This window comes from Syngnathus scovelli, chromosome 1, assembly GCF_024217435.2.
Source record: "Syngnathus scovelli strain Florida chromosome 1, RoL_Ssco_1.2, whole genome shotgun sequence".
In the NCBI taxonomy this organism is placed as follows: domain Eukaryota; kingdom Metazoa; phylum Chordata; class Actinopteri; order Syngnathiformes; family Syngnathidae; genus Syngnathus; species Syngnathus scovelli.
The window spans coordinates 15,242,371-15,264,541 of record NC_090847.1 but is presented as its reverse complement, the minus strand read 5'-3'; the positions used below and the strand labels follow the sequence as shown (position 1 = coordinate 15,264,541).

The following is a 22,171-nucleotide window of genomic DNA, read 5'->3' as shown; positions in this document are numbered from 1 at the left end:
ATCATGCAAACGATTTACACTGTGATCTGGTGGACAAATGGATTCTAAGCACTTTCGTGTGAATTTTTTTTTTTTAAATCGCGTGTAGTTGTTTGACAAAAGTTTTAATCGAAAACAATTTCTAGTTTTCTAATAACAAATGCAAGTGCATCAAGTGCACAAGTGTAAGTGCAACAAGTGCAAATTCCCCATGTTTCGAACTTTGGGTATGGAGGACTCAAACTGCTAAAATAAATATACAAGTGAAAATAAAATAAAAATATATATAAATATATATTTATTTATAATAATAAATATAAATATTATATATATATATATATCCATCCATCCATCCATTTTCTGAACCGCTTAGTCCCCACGGGGGTCGCGGGCGTGCTGGAGCCTATCCCAGCCGTCATCGGGCAGTAGGCGGGGGACACCCTGAACTGGTTGCCAGCCAATCGCAGGGCACACAGAGACAGACAACCAATCTCACTCACACTCACACCTAGGGACAATTCGGAGTCTTCAATCGGCCTACCAAGCATGTTTTTGGAATGTGGGAGGAAACCGGAGTGCCCGGAGAAAACCCACGCGGGCCCGGGGAGAACATGCAAACTCCACACAGGGAGGGCCGGAGGTGGAATCGAACCCGCACCCTCCTAACTGTGAGGCGGACGTGCTACCCAGTGCGCCACCGAGCCGCCCTATATATATATATATATATATATATATATATATATATATATATATATATATATATATATATATATATATATATAATATTTATATTTATTATTATAAATAAATATATATTTATATATATTTTTATTTTATATATTATATATATATATATATATATATATATATATATATATATATATATATATATATATATATATATATATATATATATATATATATATATATAAATATATATATATATATATATGAAACTACATATTAATTTGTATGCCATCTGAAGGAAAACATGAAATGTTTTAATTGTGTGTTAACGTGTTTTTGTGTATTAGGCATAACAATAATTTGGGGTATTTTTCAAGGTGGAAATGTCTTCAAAAGTTGTGGCTCTTTAAACACCAAGGGATAACCTTCCTGCCAGCTCTGTGGTGTGCTGGCGTTATGTTATGCGATTCTTTTTATTTGAACATGTTTAGCAGTGATCCCAGGACCAGCTCTGACGAAATTGGGGCCCTAAGCAAGATTTAAATCATCCCTTGACTCGATTTAATTTTTTTTTTTTGCAATACTAACATAAGATAGCAACATTAATAAATGTAATCTTAGCAAATTTGTATCAAAGTTTAAAGCCCTTGGCATTAAGCAGTCGTAGCTCTCTGTTTCATAAAGCTTGCCAATTAATACCTGCTGTAAATTGATAGGATATAAATTGATAGATTAAATTTTGGGCTAACTTGAACTGATACATTGCTTCAAGGTTAAAGTTGATATAAAACCACTCCCGTTTGGATCATTTTAACACTCCTTTTCATCCGATGAATGCATACATATCCAATCAATGGTAGTCAGGACTGCAGGGCTGTTAGGGATACCTTCAGTCGCCAGATTTGAGACAGAGACTGAAGACAGAGATTGCTCATATGTGCTGAGTGGCTGGTTTGTACCACAGTTTCATTTCAACATTCACCTTCAAGTGAAGTATTTTCCTCTGTGCCTCCAAGTGAATGCATAGTTCACTTTCATGAAAAGGTCACTTAATTAGACACATGTAGTCGAAAGGGAGTCTGTAGTTGGAGAAGGAGGTTGCTCGCGGTGCTTATTTTATGGTTATCCAGCTCAAAGTCCTACAGAGCTACACGTGTGCTACACCCGCACCTCGGCCGACGTGATCGCTCACAGTGCTTTGTTTCTCGTTTACACTGAAAGGATTGAAAATGTGCCAGGGAATGCGGACAAGGAAACCTAAGTTAGAAATATGTGTGAGAATGTTTGCGTACGTGTGCACGCGTGTGCATTTGCGGGCATGCATGTGTATGAAGGGAGTTACGTACAACATTCGCCGGCGCCTACCCCAACTGAACCTTCTGCCACCCCCTCGCCACCCCATTGGAAACTTCTGAACTCTTCGAAAGAACATTCAAATGTGGGGCTACAAATTAAATCAAACAATTTGCTCTTTATGGACATTTTATTGCTGCGCTTATTATTTTGTATACACACAATCGAACGTTGAATGGTGTATTGGTCAATCAACCAAAGCTGAAAAAACATTCAAATCACATATCAAGACAACTATAATGCAGCCACTTTACACACATCACTATAAAGATGCTAATAGACATCAATGTTTACAAAATGGACTAGAAATTGGAATGCATACAAAATAAGAGTAATGAATGTTGTACATACGTACATATGTGCAGGTATATTTGTGTGGCAAGAACAAAACAAAAACATTCAAGAGTAATGTAATTACGTATTGTTAAGTTTAACTCTTGATGGCTTCCACAGAATAAGACAATGACGTACTGCAGAAATGCGACATCTTAAACAGTTCCGGTGGTTGTTGTTTTCTTTTATTTAGACTTTTAAAAAAATGTTTTCTTCTTCTTGTGATGAAAAGTTGTCAATGTGTTAGGCTTCATATACCCTGCAGAGGGAAAGGAGAGTCGATTAAAATAAGATTTTTAAATAGTTGCATTCTTAGTTGGCTTCGGTATCGTCTCTGCTCCTTGGTGGGGATACTGGTTTACAGCATTTTCAAGTAATGTATTTATTTTCAATAGAGGTTTGCGACAACTGCAATGATTCATAGTTCTGAAATGAAAAATTAGACTTGTATTTGTTTTGTGATTTTAAAAAGCACCTTAGTCGTGTGTACTTTTGTAGCAAATGTCCCATTGAGAATGTACTGTATTGTTGGAAAACATTTACATACCACGCATGATCATTACAAGGGATTTATTTCTAATTGTTTTTACTATCAAATAGATGGTAATATAGTCTCATTTGAATATAAAATGATTTCACCTGTGCTTGTCTTTCCAGATGTAGAACCATCTGACCAGATTCTTGGTGCTCTGCAGTTTAGGGTGCAGACAGTACTCCTGGCCCTTGAAGCGAGCCACATTCTCCATCGTCACGCTGAATGGGGAAAACAAATCAATAGTGAATTCTGTGGAGTTGTTGAAATGTAGAATGTGAGATATGAAGTTGGTTCACAAGGTTTGAATTGTAAAAAAACAAACAAAAAAAAAAAAACATTGTTGATGTGGCATTTTGGGGAAAAAATGGGGATTTTTTAAATACGGGGGAAAACATGTCTAAGAAGTCCTGAATGAAGTATTTTGACATTGGAATCGTTTGAATGGATCGATAAGTGTGGATGGAGGAGGTTAAAATGTAAAATACGTCAATTTGTGCAGTTCATTGTGAAAATATGGGATTTTTGTGAAGGGAATAAACAACTCCATTTATGTCCTGGATGAGACGAGCAGTTCGAAGTTAGAATGGTTTGAATTGGTTGAGAAATGGGGAAGGAGGAGGTAAATATGCTCATATTGACAAAACTAAATATGTAATCTCTCAATCTCATTTAAATTAGTGTTACAGCATATTGTATGGTGTCATATCCTGTAGGAATGTATCAATCGTTTTAAATCGTACTATATTTTCTCCTCTTGTATCTAGTTTTGTATCTATCATAGGATATCGCTTCTTTTTGTACTGCATCCATCAAACTATATTCTGTCCTGTTGTATCAGATATTACTGTAGATCCTATGATACCAGATCACACAGGTCTGTATCCTTGTAGGCTGATAGAAGTGGCGAGTCTTAACTCATAAAAGCACGTTGTTTTGCGTTTTTAGTTTTTTAGTTGAAAGTTTTAAAGTTTAATTGATTGAATGATTCTTTTGAGTCACATCTTTCGCCACATATCCTATCCTCCTGTATGGCATCATATTCTTTTGTTGGGTATCCCTTAGTACCAATTAGATTGTATGCTATCATTTGATATCACACCAGTCCCATTGTATCCTAGAATGTCATGTCAAATGGTATCTTGTGCTATTGTAGCCAGTTGCATTGTATTGTATCATATCCTTTTTTTTTTTTTGCATCGTATTCTAGCTCATGGTCGGTATCCCATTGCATCGTCTTGTCTGGTATCATGGCTGATTGCATCATATTTTCCAGACATTCCTATCCAATTGTATCGTACTGTGTCCTGTCATATTCTATGTCATGCAACACTGAGAAATGAAGCCCAGAAATTAATTTTAAATAATTCTAAACATATAGGTGAATCAAAACGACATGCTGATGATTGGCTGCTATGTGAAAGTGCCATTGTGTTTTATTTAGTTGCACAGAACACACTCACACACTCAGAAGCTTGAGAACATTCTTTCTTTTGTATGCAAGACGATAAACGGCAATTCTTTGGCCGCCATTAAACTCGCTTATTGCATTATATAACAATACGTTCAACAATTTCACATGAGAACTCCATGAACGGGGCCGGCTTGCTTGTAACCTCTTGCCTGGCATGTGGCACATTTTGGCCAAAGGGAGAGAAAAATGTGAGAACAACACCCAGCATGCCCTGGCCTCTCCATCCAACTGCCATGAATGTTAAATGAGTTGACTTGGAGACAAATGGGCTGTATTTTTTAGTAAAAGTCATTGATCATAGGATTAGATTAAAGGCTTTTTGAATCTATTTCCTGAACCGTTTAGTTTCACAGCATGATATGCATTGTATGAGTGTGTGTGTGTGTGCACTTGCGCTTTTGTTCATCACAGTACACTTCCACTTCTTTATGTTCACTGACTAGGTGAAAGTCCACCGTACAGAGAAACCATATATATATATATATATATATATATATATATATATATATATATATATATATATACATACACACACACGCACGCACACACACACACACACACACACACACACACACACACACACACACACACATATACATATACATATACACATAAAAAAAAAAAAAAAAAAAAAAAAAAAAAAAAAAAACTTTTCCCCACCCCCCCCCCCCGTGGGTGGTCTCTTTTTCCCTACAAGCTCGGGTCCTCTACCAGAGGCCTGGGAGCTTGAGGGTTCTACGCAGTATCTTTGCTGTTCCTAGTACTGCACTTTTCTGGACTGAGACGTCAGATGTTTTTCCTGGGATCTGTTTCAGCCACTCCTCCAGTTTGGGGGTTACTGCCCCTAGTGCTCCAATGACCAAAGGTACCACTGAAGTCCTAACTCTCCAGGTCTTCTCCAGCTCTTCTCTGAGCCCTTGATATTTCTCAAGTTTCTCATGTTCCTTTTTCCTAATGTTACCATCATTTGGGATGGCTATGTCAACCACAACGGCTTTCCTCTGCTCTTTGTCCACCACCACAATGTCCGGTTGGTTCGCCATTACCATTCTGTCTGTCTGGATCTGGAAGTCCCAGAGGATCTTGGCTTGGTCATTCTCTACCACCTTTGGAGGTGTTCCCCACTTGGATCTCGGGACTTTCAGTCCATACTCTGCACAGATGTTCCTGTACACTATTCCAGCTACTTGGTTATGGCGCTCTATGTATGCTTTACCTGCCAGCATCTTACACCCTGCAGTTATGTGCTGGATTGTCTCAGGACCTTCTTTGCACAATCTACACCTGGGGTCTTGTCTGGTGTGGTAGATTTGGGCCTCTATTGCTCTGGTGCTCAAGGCCTGTTCTTGTGCAGCCAGGATCAGTGCCTCTGTGCTGTCCTTCAGACCAGCTCTTTCTAGCCATTGGTAGGATTTCTGGATATCAGCCACTTCAGCTATGTTTCGGTGGTACATCCCATGTAGGGGCTTGTCCTGTCATGACGGTCCCTCCAGCACCTCATCTTCCTTTGATGCCCATTGTCTGAGACATTCACTGAGCATGTGATCCGTTGGGGCCTTATCCCTGATGTACTTATGGATCTTGGATGTTTCATCTTGGATAGTGGCTCTCACGCTCGCTAGTCCTCGGCCTCCTTCTTTACGGCTAGTGTACAGTCTCAGGGTGCTGGACTTGGGATGGAACCCTCCATGCATGGTTAGGAGCTTCCGTGTCTTGATATCTGTGGTCTGTATATCTTCCTTTGGCCACCGTATGATTCCTGCAGGGTATCTGATTACTGGTAGGGCGTAGCTGTTAATGGCTAGGGACTTGTTCTTGCCGTTGAGCTGACTTCTTAGGACTTGCCTTACTCGATGGAGGTATTTGGCTGTGGCTGCTTTCCTTGTTTCCTCGTCAAGGTTGCCATTTGCCTGTGGAATTCCAAAGGTATTTGTAGCTGTCCTCAATGTCTGCTATTGTTCCTTCTGGGAGTGAGACCCCCTCTGTGTGGATTACCTTTCCTCTTTTAGTCACCATGCGGCCACATTTCTCAAGTCCAAATGACATTCCGATGTCAGAGCTGTAGATCCTGGTAGTGTGGATCAGGGAGTCAATGTCCCGCTCGTTCTTAGCGTACAGCTTTATGTCATCCATATATGTGTGTGTGCGCGCGCGCGCGTGTGTATATATACACACACACATATATATATATATATATATATATATATATATATATATATATATATATATATATATATATATATATATATATATATATATATATATATATATATATATAAAAAACCTTTTCCTCGCCCCCCGTGGGTGGTCTCTTTTTCCTTTCAAGCTCGGGTCCTCTACCAGAGGCCTGGGAGCTTGAGGGTTCTACGCAGTATCTTTGCTGTTCCTAGTACTGCACTTTTCTGGACTGAGATGTCAGATGTTTTTCCTGGGATCTGTTTCAGCCACTCCTCCAGTTTGGGGGTTACTGCCCCTAGTGCTCCAATGACCACAGGTACCACTGAAGTCTTAACTCTCCAGGTCTTCTCCAGCTCTTCTCTGAGCCCTTGATATTTCTCAAGTTTCTCATGTTCCTTTTTCCTAATGTTACCATCATTTGGGATGGCTATGTCAACCACAACGGCTTTCCTCTGCTCTTTGTCCACCACCACAATGTCCGGTTGGTTCGCCATTACCATTCTGTCTGTCTGGATCTGGAAGTCCCAGAGGATCTTGGCTTGGTCATTCTCTACCACCTTTGGAGGTGTTTCCCACTTGGATCTTGGGACTTCCAGTCCATACTCTGCACAGATGTTCCTGTACACTATTCCAGCTACTTGGTTATGGCGCTCCATGTATGCTTTACCTGCCAGCATCTTACACCCTGCAGTTATGTGCTGGATTGTCTCAGGACCTTCTTTGCACAATCTACACCTGGGGTCTTGTCTGGTGTGGTAGATTTGGGCCTCTATTGCTCTGGTGCTCAAGACCTGTTCTTGTGCAGCCAGGATCAGTGCCTCTGTGCTGTCCTTCAGACCAGCTCTTTCTAGCCATTGGTAGGATTTCTGGATATCAGCTACTTCAGCTATGTTTCGGTGGTACATACCATGTAGGGGCTTGTCCTCCCATGATGGTCCCTCCAGCACCTCATCTTCCTTTGATGCCCATTGTCTGAGACATTCACTGAGCACGTCATCCGTTGGGGCCTTATCCCTGATGTACTTATGGATCTTGGATGTTTCATCTTGGATCGTGGCTCTCACGCTCGCTAGTCCTCGGCCTCCTTCTTTACGGCTAGTGTACAGTCTCAGGGTGCTGGACTTGGGATGGAACCCTCCATGCATGGTTAGGAGCTTCCGTGTCTTGATATCTGTGATCTGTATATCTTCCTTTGGCCACCGTATGATTCCTGCAGGGTACCTGATTACTGGTAGGGCGTAGCTGTTAATGGCTAGGGACTTGTTCTTGCCATTGAGCTGACTTCTTAGGACTTGCCTTACTCGATGGAGGTATTTGGCTGTGGCTGCTTTCCTTGTTTCCTCGTCAAGGTTGCCATTTGCCTGTGGAATTCCAAGGTATTTGTAGCTGTCCTCAATGTCTGCTATTGTTCCTTCTGGGAGTGAGACCCCCTCTGTGTGGATTACCTTTCCTCTTTTAGTCACCATGCGGCCACATTTCTCAAGTCCGAATGACATTCCGATGTCAGAGCTGTAGATCCTGGTAGTGTGGATCAGGGAGTCAATGTCCCGCTCGTTCTTAGCGTACAGCTTTATGTCATCCATGTAGAGGAGGTGGCTGATGGTGGCCCCATTCCTGAGTTGGTATCCATAGCCCGTCTTGTTGATTATTTGGCTGAGGGGGTTCAGTCCTATACAGAACAGCATTGGGGACAGAGCGTCTCCTTGGTATATACCACATTTGATGGTCACGTGTGCAAGTGGCTTGCCATTGGCTTCAAGTGTGGTTTTCCACTGTTTCATCGAGTTGGCGATGAAGGTTCTCAGAGTCCCATTGATGTTGTACAGCCTCAAGCATTCAGTGATCCAAGTATGTGGCATTGAGTCATATGCTTTCTTGTAATCAATCCAGGCAGTGCTCAGGTTGGTACGTCTAGTTCTGCAGTCTTGGGTGACTGTTCAATCCACCAGGAGTTGATGTTTTGCTCCTCTGGTATTTTTACCAATCCCTTTCTGAGCAGTGCTCATGTATTGATCCATGTGCCTGCTGATCTTATCTGATATTATGCCCGACATCAGCTTCCATGTTGTGGAGAGGCAGGTGATTGGCCGGTAGTTGGATGGGACTGTACCCTTTGATGGATCCTTCTGGATCAGGATCGTACGCCCTTGGGTTAGCCATCCAGGGTGAGTCCCATCCCTTAGCAGCTGGTTCATTTGTGCTGCCAGGCGCTCATGGAGAGTTGTAAGTTTCTTGAGCCAGTAGCTGTGGATCATGTCAGGGCCTGGTGCTGTCCAGTTTTTCATTCCTGAGACTCTTCTCTGGATGTCTGCCACTGTGATGGTTACTGGGTTCTGTTCAGGGAGCTTGCTGTGGTCCTTTCTCAGAGCCACCAGCCACTGTGCATCCTTCTTATGTGATGCCTCCCGCTCCCATATATCCTTCCAGTACTGTTCAGTTTCCAGCCTTGGTGGGTCTGCTCTGCTATTATTCCCCTGCCACTGAGCGTATACTTTCGCTGGTTGTGTTGTGAACAACCTGTTTATTCGTCTGGCTTCATTCTCTCTTGTGTACCTCTTTAGGCGGCTGGCCAAGGCTTGGAGTCTTTGTTTGGCAGTTTCGAGTGCTTCAGGTATGGGCATATGGCTGTATTTCTTGGGAACTTGCTTTTTCATTGCACCTTTCTGGGCCTCTGTCATTTGGCTCACTTCTCTCCGTGCTATCTTGATTTTGGCCTCCAGCCTTCTCTTCCATGGTGGGCACTGTTGTGGTCGCATATGGTCATTCTTCTTGTAGCCAAGCATTTCTAGGATCACTGCTGCTGAGGTGTATATCAGCTCATTGGTTTCAGTGATGGTAGCCGTAGGAATTGTTGTCAATGCTGCATTCACATCTTCTAGGAGACTTTCTGAGGGTACTTCACTTAGCCTCTGCAGTGTGTATCTAGGTTCCCGAGCATTCATTCTCACCGTGATCTTGTTCTTCAGGTCAGTTGCTGCCTCGTTCAGCTTGATTGTGCTTATTGGGGTTTCGTACCCAACCTCTGGGCTTTTACATGGATTTAACTCGTCTCTGACCTGGTGCTCTGGTTGGCCTTCGCTATGGCATTTATGTTGTATCTCATCAATCTCGAGGTGTGATAGCAGGTGCCGTTTATGGATATTGGAACATTGAGCTACTAGTTGCTTGGCCGATAGTGTTGACTGTGGGTATTGAAGTTGCCATTGTTCCCGCATTCTCCGCATGTAACCCCTCTCGCTCGGGTTGCTGGAGTAGTAGCATTCCAACAGATCCTTATTCTCGCATCTCGCCCATTTGTGTCTTGTTCCAGTAGCCCATTTGTCATCAGGGTGCTCTGGTTCCCCAGCACCTGACGCAGACCTTTTTTGTCCGGGCGACGTCTGAGCCGGCATGTCTTTCGTTTCTTGTACTCTCATTATCTCTGAGGTAGGCGGTATCGTTAAGGGTCTTGCCTAAGGACCCACACTGACTGTTGGTAAGGTAATCGCTCATTGCTCATATTGTGCCCCTGCCGGGAAACGAACCCGGGTCTTCCGTTTGTAAGTCATGTCACTTACTGATTGAGCTAGTCAGCCATATATATATATATATATATGTGTGTGTGTGTGTGTGTATATATATATATACACACACACACACACACACACACACACACACACACACACACACACACACACACACACACACACACACACACACACACACACACACACACACACACACACACACACACACACACACACACACACACACACACACACACACCAAACCTGGGCAAAATACGGCCCGCGGGCCACATCCGGCCCTTTGTGCGTCCCTGTCCGGCCCGCATGAGGCCAATCATAAATTATATTTGATTACAACTTAATTTTAAAAATAAAATAAAATCAGTGTCGTGCGTGCAATAGAACTGTTTTGCTTTTATTTTGAAAGGTGTTGCACTTCCGTGTAGCGTACATGTATGTGAGCTGTGCGTGAAGGTGAACAGTGCGAACTAATGCTGCCCGAGAAATGTGTGCGGACCCTCAGAAAAGAAAAGTTGACAAGGATCGCCGTGTTTTCAACAAGACATGGACTGCCAAGTATTTCTTTACAGAAATGAAAGGTAAAGCCGTGTGCCTGATTTGTGGTACACAGGTCGCTGTGTTTAAAGAATATAATTTGAGTCGCCACTACACGACCAAGCATGAGAAAAAATACATCTGTCTGATAAACAGCGCGCATCAGCGGCTGATGCATTGCTAGCAAAACTGCAAGCCCAACAAGGACTTTTTATCAAACTTCACACCCAGAGATGCAGCGGCTTTGTCATTTCAGGAAAAGTTAAAGAAGTTAAGAATAAATTGTACCGATTAATGACTGTTTTTTTTTTTACTTGACCTATACACCACAATTTCACATAGCTTAATGTAAATATAAACAGAATAATTGTATTCTTCTAATTATCAGTACCAGCTATTTAAACTAAATAATTTAGTGCATTTTATAATGGAAGAAAATTGAGCAGGTTTAAGTTATTGTAGGTGTGGCCCTCTGACACAACTCATGTGGCCCCTTGTAAAAATTAATTGCCCACCCCTGATATATACACACAACTTGTAATTCTCAGTTTTTTTGTTTAGTCTGACAGAAAACTTCAAATGGAAATGGCAAAAAAAACAATTAGAAGCACTTTTCCCCTTTCTTGGGGGCAGTATTTTATGTAGTCAGAACTGCAGTCTCTCATGTAAAGTTTATAAAAATGGAGGCAAAAGTAGTTAAAGAGAGACCATTCAGGCCCTCCTGGCTGGTGTTGAGCAGTTTTTCAACTAGAATGCCTAAACAAGCCAAACAAGCCATGTGAGCCAAACTACTGCAAAATCAACAAAAAGACACTTATTCCTCTCTCTCTCCTCCTCTCCCCCTCTTTTTGTCTATCTCTCGTTTAGTGCCTTTGCCTCAAACTCACATAGAGACTCATTTTTCACTGGGCACCAGTAAGGTGGCGGCCCCCTCGTCACATGCTAATCGAGCAACCCACAGAGATGTCAAGCGACACGCTACCACTGAAAATGTGATGTTTTAGAGGATTTTTTGTATACAACACCCACATGATAGCCCATATCTCACCGAGCTGTGAAGGCTGGCGAAGGTTTGCGCACAGCCTGAATTTTGATTCTTTGTAAGGGTTCGTTCAAGGTCACAAAGACATTCGCTAGATATTTCCCAACAGTTTTAATAGTCATCAACAGTTTTGGAATGTTCAAAATTTCTTTGCGACGAGAAAAACTGTTTGCAACCGTTTCCAACCTTTTCGCAAACCCTGACAAAATATTTTGTGCACAAACACTTGCTTCTCAGTGAAATATGGGCTTAACTTGAAGTGACATTTTAAATGCACTTAATCAAGCTAAAGCCTGACTTCTTTTCCCAATGTAGAGGTTAAAAATACAAACAAAAAGTAAAAAATGTAAACTTGTCCATTTTGTAATAAAAGCATCAAATTGTTCTTTTCTAACATATATGTATATTGTAGCATATTTAGCAATTGAACAACAATATTATTTTTGCAGATTCTCATGAAATGGTGGAAAAGATCTATTACAAATATGTTCAAAGTAAATACGAAGGAAGTATTTTCTGCAGTTTAAACTTAATTGTATCACCAAAATCATCAATACAGCAGGAAATATATGATAGAAGCAACTTGTTAAAGTTGTTAATTACTTTAGTAATGAAATGGGAATTTATATATTTAGATTGTCATAATGTTGGAAAGTCTATATTTCAAATTATGTTAACGACCCAGTTTAATTTCTGTGATATGTTTCTCAGTAATTAAGCAAGTTGACAATTTGTCTTCCTTTTAAAAACATTAAGTTGTCTAAAATTTATTTGGCTCTTTTCGGTTTTTCATGAGTGTGATGTCACAATTGGCCTGCAGGTGGAAGCCAAGTGCACATCTTACGCAACTGGCTTGTGAAGCTGACATAACATCCCTCAGTTGTGGTTCCCCTTCAATTCACATGAACAACAGAAAAGAGGAAGATTAAAAAACAAATACTCACAATATCATCTTTTCTTGACAGTAGGGGTGTTTGGGTTTGAGCTCCAGCTTCTGCACATCCTTGTAACGGATCTTCGGTCCTTTTCTGGTGCACCGGCACTTGTAGGCTATCGAAAAGAACAATAATAACAAAAAAGGTTCATAGAAATATCTTCTGTTGGTGTCATGTTACTTTGATTTTTAAACTTGTCTTTAGAAAACCCATTTATCTTGTCATGGCAGTCCACTGCCTCTTATATATTACGTAAGGAAGTAAGGCAATTTCATTTTTTTTCTCCCAGAAGTCACATTTAACTGTAGTGAACTCTCACTGTCCCCTTTATCAAGTACATAAAGTACCTGATCTGCATGAACAATATCTGCCTTGTTTTAATAGCAGGTAGTATGTACATCACATTGGTGTGCAAGTGTATCCACATTTTTGTCCAGTCGTCATCATTCATCGGCTTCAAGGTGACATCACCCCCTGTTCACTGACAGTTGTGTGACTGCCTAATAAAATATATTTATTTTGGTTTGCTGTGGTGGGGCGGAGGTTGAGAGCCAAGGTTGCTAACATCTGTTTGCTTGCGCACAAACAAAGCTGTTGCATCCCTCACGGCCAAAACACAAACACTACATGATAACAAAGGCCTATCAAAATGTTATTTTTGAGGTGAAAAAAAATGTGTGTGAGTCCTATAAATGTATCTTTTTTCCCAATTAAAATTTCCAATGCCATAGCTCATACAAATACTGTTCCATCATAAAACTGAGGGGAGCAGAATGTGTTGCAATTGTAGAAGTCGCGTGGCTCAGTCTTAACTGCTCCACAATTGGATGTTTAGGGTGGGGGAGAAAATCTTTAATATGCAGCTTAAAAACAACAACCAAGGGGTTAACTGCAAATGTGTAGGAGATATATCCAAATATGAATATATTAAAAAAAATAGAAAAAAAAAAAAAAAAAAAAGATAATGATAATAAATGTAAAGTGATACTATGTGATGTGATACTGCCTCACTGCTTAAATAATCAGTAAAACCTTTATGGACAGTGACAACAAACATTCCAGGTTAAATGTAAACATAAAACAACATTTTAATAAAATTGCGGTGGCTTACTGCCTTGCCGCTAAATTAATTCCATCCATCTAACAACAAGGATTTTCTTTGGTCAGCAATTACAGGTGCTCTGTATTACTGTAAAATACACTTCATAAAAAAATTTCACCACTCGATGGATAAATGGGCTAGCCACTGACCATTAAAACACCAAGTGTTCTGTTGAAAATTACAATAAAACTTTATCTTTGTGGTCAGTTGACAAACTAGGGGATAAATACAATGTTTAAGGGCTATTTACTGTACAAATGTTGTCATTAAAAGATAAGATTTTTACTAGCAGAATTTTCTTCAAATGAATGAACTGTATGAAATGGGTCTGGTGGGCTTGTGTTTTGTCCACCAAACAACTTTTTCGACATTACTATAATCTGATCATTCAAAGCAACTATTCTCAAAAAAATGCTTCTAATCTATCCCACGTTTATTAAACCCATTTAATTTTCCGCCCGCTGGCTCCCGCTCTCTATGCGCCCCTGTGCCATGCCTTTAATTAAATCAGTTCAACTGCGTGTTGAAAGGGCTTGTACACCCAAGAAGTTGACTAGCAAGCTTTCGCCATGTTTTCTGATGGTATACACACACTTAAAACCCAAATATCAAAACACCGACATCTGATTATAAAGCAAGAATTAAACATATTCATTAAGTTTACCTTCGGCACTCAGGACATATAAGGCCACCACCAGCAAAAGTAGCACGACTGTGCACCGTAGCATATCTTCAACCTGCTCAAAAATCCCAAATCCAAACACTGTAAACAAAAGAATAGGTTGGGGGAAAAGTGTCAAAAGTGTCAGAGTTGAATCTCCACTGACGTGGATCTTATGAAAGGTCTGTGATGGAGGAGGTCCACACAAGCACACGCTCTCACTCGACTGCCTGTTTAGCTGCTGCTTTTAAAAGCCTCCCGCTGCCCCCCTCAGCTCATTAACATGCACCACCAGACGGCCAATCACCACGCAGGAGGGATGAGGAGCACACGGAGTCCATTTCATGAGATAACATGAAATGTGTGTGGATATGACAAAGAAAACACTCATATAACGCTTCATTTGCCACACAATATAATAGCTAGAGATACAGATGGATAAAGATTATGAACAACTTATTAATAAAATGCATTATGAGATTTTTGAGAAGGTCATTTTTTTGCGAGCAAAAGCATGCGATACGAGTGCCGGCCTTATAAAGGCAGAGAAGTCAACTCAAATACTTCACAACAAGCAGTAGTTTGACAGATAGTGAACAACTGATCAAAAAAGACGCTTCAAGGGGTCTAAGTTAGTTCACTGCCAAAATAAACATAACACAGAGAATTACACGTTGAGTATAAAGAAACAACAACAAAAAAGCAGTTAGGTTTGCAACAATCTTTTTATGAGAATGTGTGGCCATATTACTGGCGTTCATATTAACAACTGTAGTCTTTCTAACAAGAGAATCACTGACCTGTAAAGACATGGCCCTGAGACGAAGACCTGACCCCATCCCACGGACCCTCGGACCACAGCCTTCACTGGGCTTTTACTACATCAAGTGTGTGTGTGTGCGCGTGTAATGTAAGTTTTTCATAATTTGTCTCATCATTTATGGTAAAAATGTCAGCGGGGTCATTATTCCACATCAAACTCATCCAAGCATGCTTTTATGGACATGAGTCAAAAATGGTCTCATTCAACCAAACTGTGTCTTTGCTGGCAGATGCTACTTGAAACTGGTCTGGACAAGCTTGTCTCTGATCGATTGGTGGAAATGGCAGAAATGACCCTAAAATGTCAACTTTAAAGCAAAATGGCAGCCTTCCAGTGACTTTTTAATCACAGCTTGAAAGGTTAAGTTTTTTGTGGGTCGACTCGTGATGCCAAATCTGATCTAACGACGGAAAACTAGGTTGGACAAACTTTTCTTTGCAGGATCACTGAAATAGCAAACACGTCTCAATGTCTGCTTAAAAAAAGACAAATTTCAAGTTTGCAATTTTGACAAATTTGTCTATCTCATGCCATGAGGTAGTTGCTCTAAACTGAAATGGCTGACTTCCAATTTCGTTATTTGAGACGTTCAGATTCTACTCATGGTAGACCACATTTACGTTACCAAGAAAATCTAACTTTGGAGCCTGAATTTTGATAAAAAAAATCAAGCGGACTCAACCAATATAATTTTTTGAAGGTCGACTAACTATTCTCATGTCTGTACATCATGAATTTACTGTCAGCTCTGGTTGTGTATAGATTCAAGATCTACTTAATACTGTGGCCAGCAGGCGTAAACAAAAAGAAAAAAAGTTGCAATTTCACCAGAACATTTAGAAAAGTTTCTTGCCTTTCAGAAAATGCTAAAACACAGAGAACAGCTCTCGTGGTATTATGTGACAAAAGGCGCTAAGTGGCTGAGGCAAAATATTCTTACTTTAAGTCAGTAAATATCTGATCAAAGCCTTTCGGGAGCCTGCAGCGCTAGTGAAATTTGACACAAAAAGCTCTTTTGAAGAATTACCGGCCCCTGCGAGTCGGATCGTAGACACTGAGGCATCCCAACCATATCTCTGTGCACTTACATAAGCTCGTTGGACTGCTTGTTTACACCAAAGCTGCACTCCTGTCTGCAGACATTTACTGGTTCAGTCTCAAGTCAAACTTCCAGTTACATGTAAAACAAGGTACAAACATGATCACTTTACCATTTTGGACCATTTACGTATCTTTTTTTTTTTTTTTTTTTTTTTACCATACCATCATCATATTTATGAATGGACTCTAGTGACATGCACCACACATGAGATATAGCCCGAAATATGTGTCTGCCTGTGCCTCGATCAAATACACCAACAGGTTAAACTACCTGCACCACAACTTAGACCTGCTTTTACCGAGCCCTAAATCTAGTCTACTTTTTGTAACCAATTTTGTAGATGTGCGTCAGCATTGGGTAGTAATCGTCGGTGGCACGTTCTGACTCGCTTAACATGGAATCATCTGACACAACATTGAATAGCCGCTGCTTTTGTGTTTGAATATTTTTATGTTGGGTGCTTTAAATTAAGATGTGTAGGTAGGGTCTCTCTTTATGGTTCCTCTATCATGGATTTTCTTTTTTGGGTCTGGAACTGTTTTCCTTGTCTCATGTTGTTTCAGCAGTCATTGTATAATGTTGACACAACTGTTTTGAAAATTAATATAATTGTTTTCATCATCATCTGTTCTTGCCAAATTTTAATGGGAACCGACATGCATCTGCAACCCGAGGTGATATAAAAGAGAGGTATGCCAAAAAGTGTGTGGGAAAGTGGCTGAGGTGTTCACGAGGAAGTGGGTGGTTCTAAATGCCCGGGGCAACGATGTAATTACCCTTTAAAGTGTTATGATGTTTGTCACTAAGGCTTTTTGCGTGAATGCAGAGCCAGTGAACACGAACAAACAACTGTTTAAACATTTATGGGACACTAATTACAATTCAAAACTTGATTATTTTAATGATCAATCGGTGTAATAAAATGTTCATATTTCATCCTCTGGGAACTATCTGCTATCATGCACCTGGGAACTCAAACCAAAAGAAAAGGAAAGCGATGAAAAGAACACTTAAACGTATTAGTGGGTCAAAGTGGAAGGATAAACATGACAAATAAAACACCTCATAAAGAATGTGATAACATATCTGGATGGTAACGTCGAGGGAGGTTGTTAGAATGCAAACATGCACGATTGAAAGAGGGATTCCATCTAAAGGCACAAACATAACCTGTGTGTGGGCACATAAAGTGTTCTCAACTTTGTTTTGGCACGCTCGCATGGAAGCAGCTGAACTCACCTGATGACTGAGATGTTACAGTGTAAAAAATTCAGATTATTATTTTGTGTTTCGCTGGCATCAGACAGATGAACATAACCCATTAACATTTCATCATCGCCTATATCTCATGGAGCAGTGTAGTTTAGCAAAAGTTTGCACACGGCATGAATGTTTACTTTTTGTCAGTGTTCATTCAACGTCGTAAACGGTTGCAAAGACATTCACCTGACATTCGGCAACAATATTAATAGTCGTCAACAATTTTTCTTGTCGCAAAGTTTCAATTCTTTCCGACAAGAAAAACTGTTTACAACCGTTTGCAACTGGTTGCAACCATTTAGCAACTCTGATGAAATACCAACAATCACTATGTGCGCAAAAACCGGCGTCTCAATGAGATACGGGCTAAAGAGAGCAAGCCATTTTCACCACATGAAAAAAAATGAACAAAAATAACAACTTCTCGTGGGAAGTGGCCCATAATATCTATTTGAAAAAATTATGAATTGGTCAAATTTGGACATACCGAAAGGTTTTGGCCCAATTCGAGACGTTTCTAATGTTTGCGGCATTGCTTGGATGACGTAACAGCCCCAGGTACAAAGTCAGTGACAGTAAAAAAGTCTACACGTCCATTTTGAAAGGCCATGTCTTTGTGATATGAAAAAAGAGACAGAGATAAATAAAATGAACCAGAATGAACCTATTCCATTCAAATCCCTGTTAATTGAGAGTTGCCACTCCATACAGTGCCACTACATACCCGCATTATATTTCAGCTGTTATAATAGGCCTCTCCTCACATTTTTGTTTTTATTTCGAGGTGTTTGAATGTTTTATTTTTTCCTTCAAACTTATCTAAAGCCCCAGTTCCATCTGAGAAAAAACAAGCTTCAAAGCACAAAGCTGTCGTCACTTTGCTTAACTGTAGGTGTTGCTTACTTTTGGTGATAAGCCTTGAGTTTGTGCCAGACATACTTTTTCCAATTATGGCCAAAATGTTCAATCTTGGTTTTGTTGAAACAAAACAAGATCTCCTTACCACATGTGGGGAATGTAAGATTACAGTGTCTGCCAAGATGACTTTATAGTGTCGGTCGGTGCCTGTTAAGTAAACAATGTGATGTTAGTACATTGATTTGATGTCAGTTCCCTCCACTTTGTGATATTGCAGTCTGGCAACTTTTGACATGTTCATTACAGACTCTGGCGATCAAAGGCAATGCAGATCCTGGATATCAAAAAAGCAGTGATGAGTTTCACTCTCATATGTCTTGCACTGCTGAAGCAAATCACTAGTCTGCACATGCTTAAAAGGCGGAAACACAATTTTTTTTCCCTCCCTTCTTTTGCCAAGACAGACGGAGGGCGTCGATGAACAGATGCAGAAGCGATGTGAGCCATTTATTTCCTCTGCACATCAACGAAAAAAGGGAGGGCTCAAACAAAACAGGAGCTGTCCTGACATGCACCCTGTTGCTCAATCTCACACAAGACAAAAACATAAGTACAAAAAGAGAAGATGTGACGTTGAGAGATGAAATGTGTTTTTGTGTAAGGCAAACATTTAAAAGATGAAAACGCACGCTCAAGTCAAGACATTAATAAAATCAGTTGGATAGTCTTTGGATTCCTCCCCATAAAAAACAAAAAATATCCTGAGCCATGACTAAACATAAACATATGTCATGTTGTAGATCATCTTGAACGTGCAATAAGAGGATTAGAGAAAACACATCTGGATTTATGGGATGGATGGACTCCATAAGCTATCCATAGCCACACACATAAAGCTTTAGAACACGATGTTGGTCACGTGACTAAGCCTGATGAAGGAAAGTGTGGAAACGTGATCAGACGCCTGCATTATTCACACAAGTAAAGGGATAGCGACAATATGTGAAACGGAAACTCTATGAGCTTAGAAGGGAACATTCCATTTTTTTGTGATAATAATCGTGAAATCGTTAGCTTAGTATATATAGTATATAAGTACACATATGTTGCAGTGCGCACCACTGCCGTACACAGTATGGCACCTGGTGTGACACCCGCTGGCTGGTATTACCATTGACAACACAAGTATATAGACTCAGAAGGGAAGATGATGTGAGTGGCAGTTACAGTGGCAGATTAAAAAAATATGTTGCACACATTTGTTAAATCGCTATAGCAGTATCAGTTGATGTGTTGATTTGATTGAAGAGTTTGTCCTTAATGACTTGAGACATCAGGCCGTGAATGGCTTCGACGAAACAAACAAACAAACCAACAAAGAAACAAATGTTAAGATGTTACAGTCAGTTACATTACTGTTAAAATTGCAATTACAGCTACGATGGGAGTTACACTGATGTGAGTTTACAGTGTCTGCTACATTGTTCTTGCTAAGGTGTCATGGATGGATGGATGGATGGATGGATGGATGGATAGATAGATAGATAGATAGATAGATAGATAGATAGATAGATAGATAGATAGATAGATGGATGGATGGATGGATGGATGGATGGATGGATGGATGGATGGATGGATGGATGGATGGATGGATGGATGGATGGATGGATGGATGGATGGATGGATGGATGGATAGATAGATAGATAGATAGATAGATAGATAGATAGATAGATAGATAGTGTCTATCAATTTGTATCTTGGTGCCTACCCAACTATGCATCGTTAACATTTGCTTCTAGAGCAGCAGTCATTCAGTATTTATCAGAAACTTGAGGCGCTAATTAACCACGTGTCCTTTGGGTCTACGAGCTTCGTAGCCAAAAACGATATCAGCCAGCATCTTTTTGGCATGTGCGTAACACAAATACACAAAGGTCTGACACGTGAGATTTGCTATTATCACCGTAGGCCACAGATACTAAGTGTGTCTTCTCACCTCTCACACCGTGAACTCATTAACTCAAGTTACCCCACCGGTCGTGTTGGAAAACTGACCAAGCAGGACGGTGGAAGCCAAGGAGAACCTGTAGCGAAACAAAGGATGTGATGAGTCATGCGTAATGATGTTGAGGAATGTTAGAATCAGTCAGCAATGAGGTGGGTAGGAACCATGTAGGACTCAAAGTGACGTTCAAACAAAGCGCTCTTTTCTTCTCGCAGTGCACTGATGTATCCCTCGCCTACATATGTGACACACTTAACGATATGAGCGCCTCATTTGCATGATGATAATCATAGAGTTCATTCAGAGATGAAAGTTGGCATCAATCCACATGACGATGGAAGCAAATCCTACACACAATCCCCTCGACTGATTACTGCGATGATGCCACGATGTGTCAGGAAAAAGCACGTTAGACTACTGACAACCTCATTCACTGGGCTTTGCGTGTAGGTTTTGACATGTACCGTAGGTGATGGTAGCGTGTTTTCAAATTCTTGCTAACAAGCAAAGCAAATCCAGAGGAAGGTGCTCTATGACCGCCATCTGAGGTGGACCAGGAATGCTAATGCTTTAAACAAAGCGGTGACATTTGTAGCAAGCGGCACTATTCGATGCCTCCTTACCCTGTCTTGGAACCTTATTTTCAAACTCTTAGCCTTTTTTGAAACCTTATTGGACTCGAGTGTCTCATTTGATACCCTCACCTTGTCTTGAAACCCTGACACGTACCTCAGATTTTAAGCCTCATATTGCGTGTATATCTATCAAAGTCTGGGTATGTATTTATATATATGATATATGAATGTTTCATGCAGGGGTGTTGTCCTTCCTGCCCTCAACATCCTTGACATCTCCTGCTCCTGGCATGTCCTTGGCAATGGGGAAGAATGCCATGGGATTTTATGAGTGTTCTCCACAACGTGATGCGCAGATACTGGTGCCTTCTCGTGACTATAATCCTCTTAGTGGCGATGATCTGAGGGCTTCATTTTCTGACACAAGCATTGAAAAAAAAATCATGCAGCATTTCAGCAGGACATCTGATAGCTACGGGAATCGCTTCCAGAGGAACTTTGAAGCCTTTGAGGTTGTTCGAGGATGATGAATGAATGGCTTTTTCTTCTCCTTTTTTCTTTCTTTCTATTTTATTGTGGTCAACATTTTGGACACTTGTTTGCCAGTCAAGAATAAGAATGCAATTATGTTACTCAAAAAACCTCTAAAACACGAGACCTTGCCTGAAGCCTGAATTTAAAACCACGCTATTAAGATCTCCCTTTTGAAAAACCACTTGAAAACAACAAGCCACGAAAAACCAACACGGGAGATTTCCTCAACGTTTACCAACACACCGTGACAATTTTCATGCCGTGCATGGATCTAAACCACAGTGACGGCAAGCATGTCTGGATGACTCCCTGCTATCAAAGCACCGACATTTTGCTAATCGCTATTGCTGGGACTCGACATGTGCTAGCACATGGGAATGTTTTTGTGTTTATTCGATTTTGTGTGGAACATAGAATAAGTCACCTAATAGCAGCGATTAGTTGTGCTACAATAATTGGGGTGGGACTGTAAAGGAGATTCTGCACAGTCAGTTTCTTTTCAGTTCACCATGTCACGTTAACATTGAACATGAAATGTACTATCATTAAATGTTGAAATTGATAATCGCCCATGCCTGCTGCAATCCTGTCTTCTGTCACTGTTGTTGACTTGGCAGTACTTGTGACCGATGGACACAAAAGTCCTCGCTCAAGTTGTTATATTGTGAATCTTGAT

The 22,171-nt window shown here is 40.6% G+C and overlaps 1 protein-coding gene across 1 annotated transcript; it reads right to left on the bottom strand.

Annotated features, from left to right (window-relative positions):
• Window positions 1-2,130: 2,130 nt before the first annotated feature.
• cxcl14 (chemokine (C-X-C motif) ligand 14) lies at window positions 2,131-14,584 on the bottom strand. Its single transcript, XM_049742009.2, has 4 exons — window positions 14,341-14,584; window positions 12,584-12,689; window positions 2,992-3,105; window positions 2,131-2,611 (listed from the first exon to the last, which is right to left on the bottom strand). Exons 1-4 carry the CDS (start codon window positions 14,402-14,404, stop codon window positions 2,596-2,598), a joined length of 300 nt encoding a protein of 99 aa, XP_049597966.1. The 5' UTR covers window positions 14,405-14,584; the 3' UTR covers window positions 2,131-2,595.
• Between the last annotated feature and the right edge of the window lie 7,587 nt (window positions 14,585-22,171).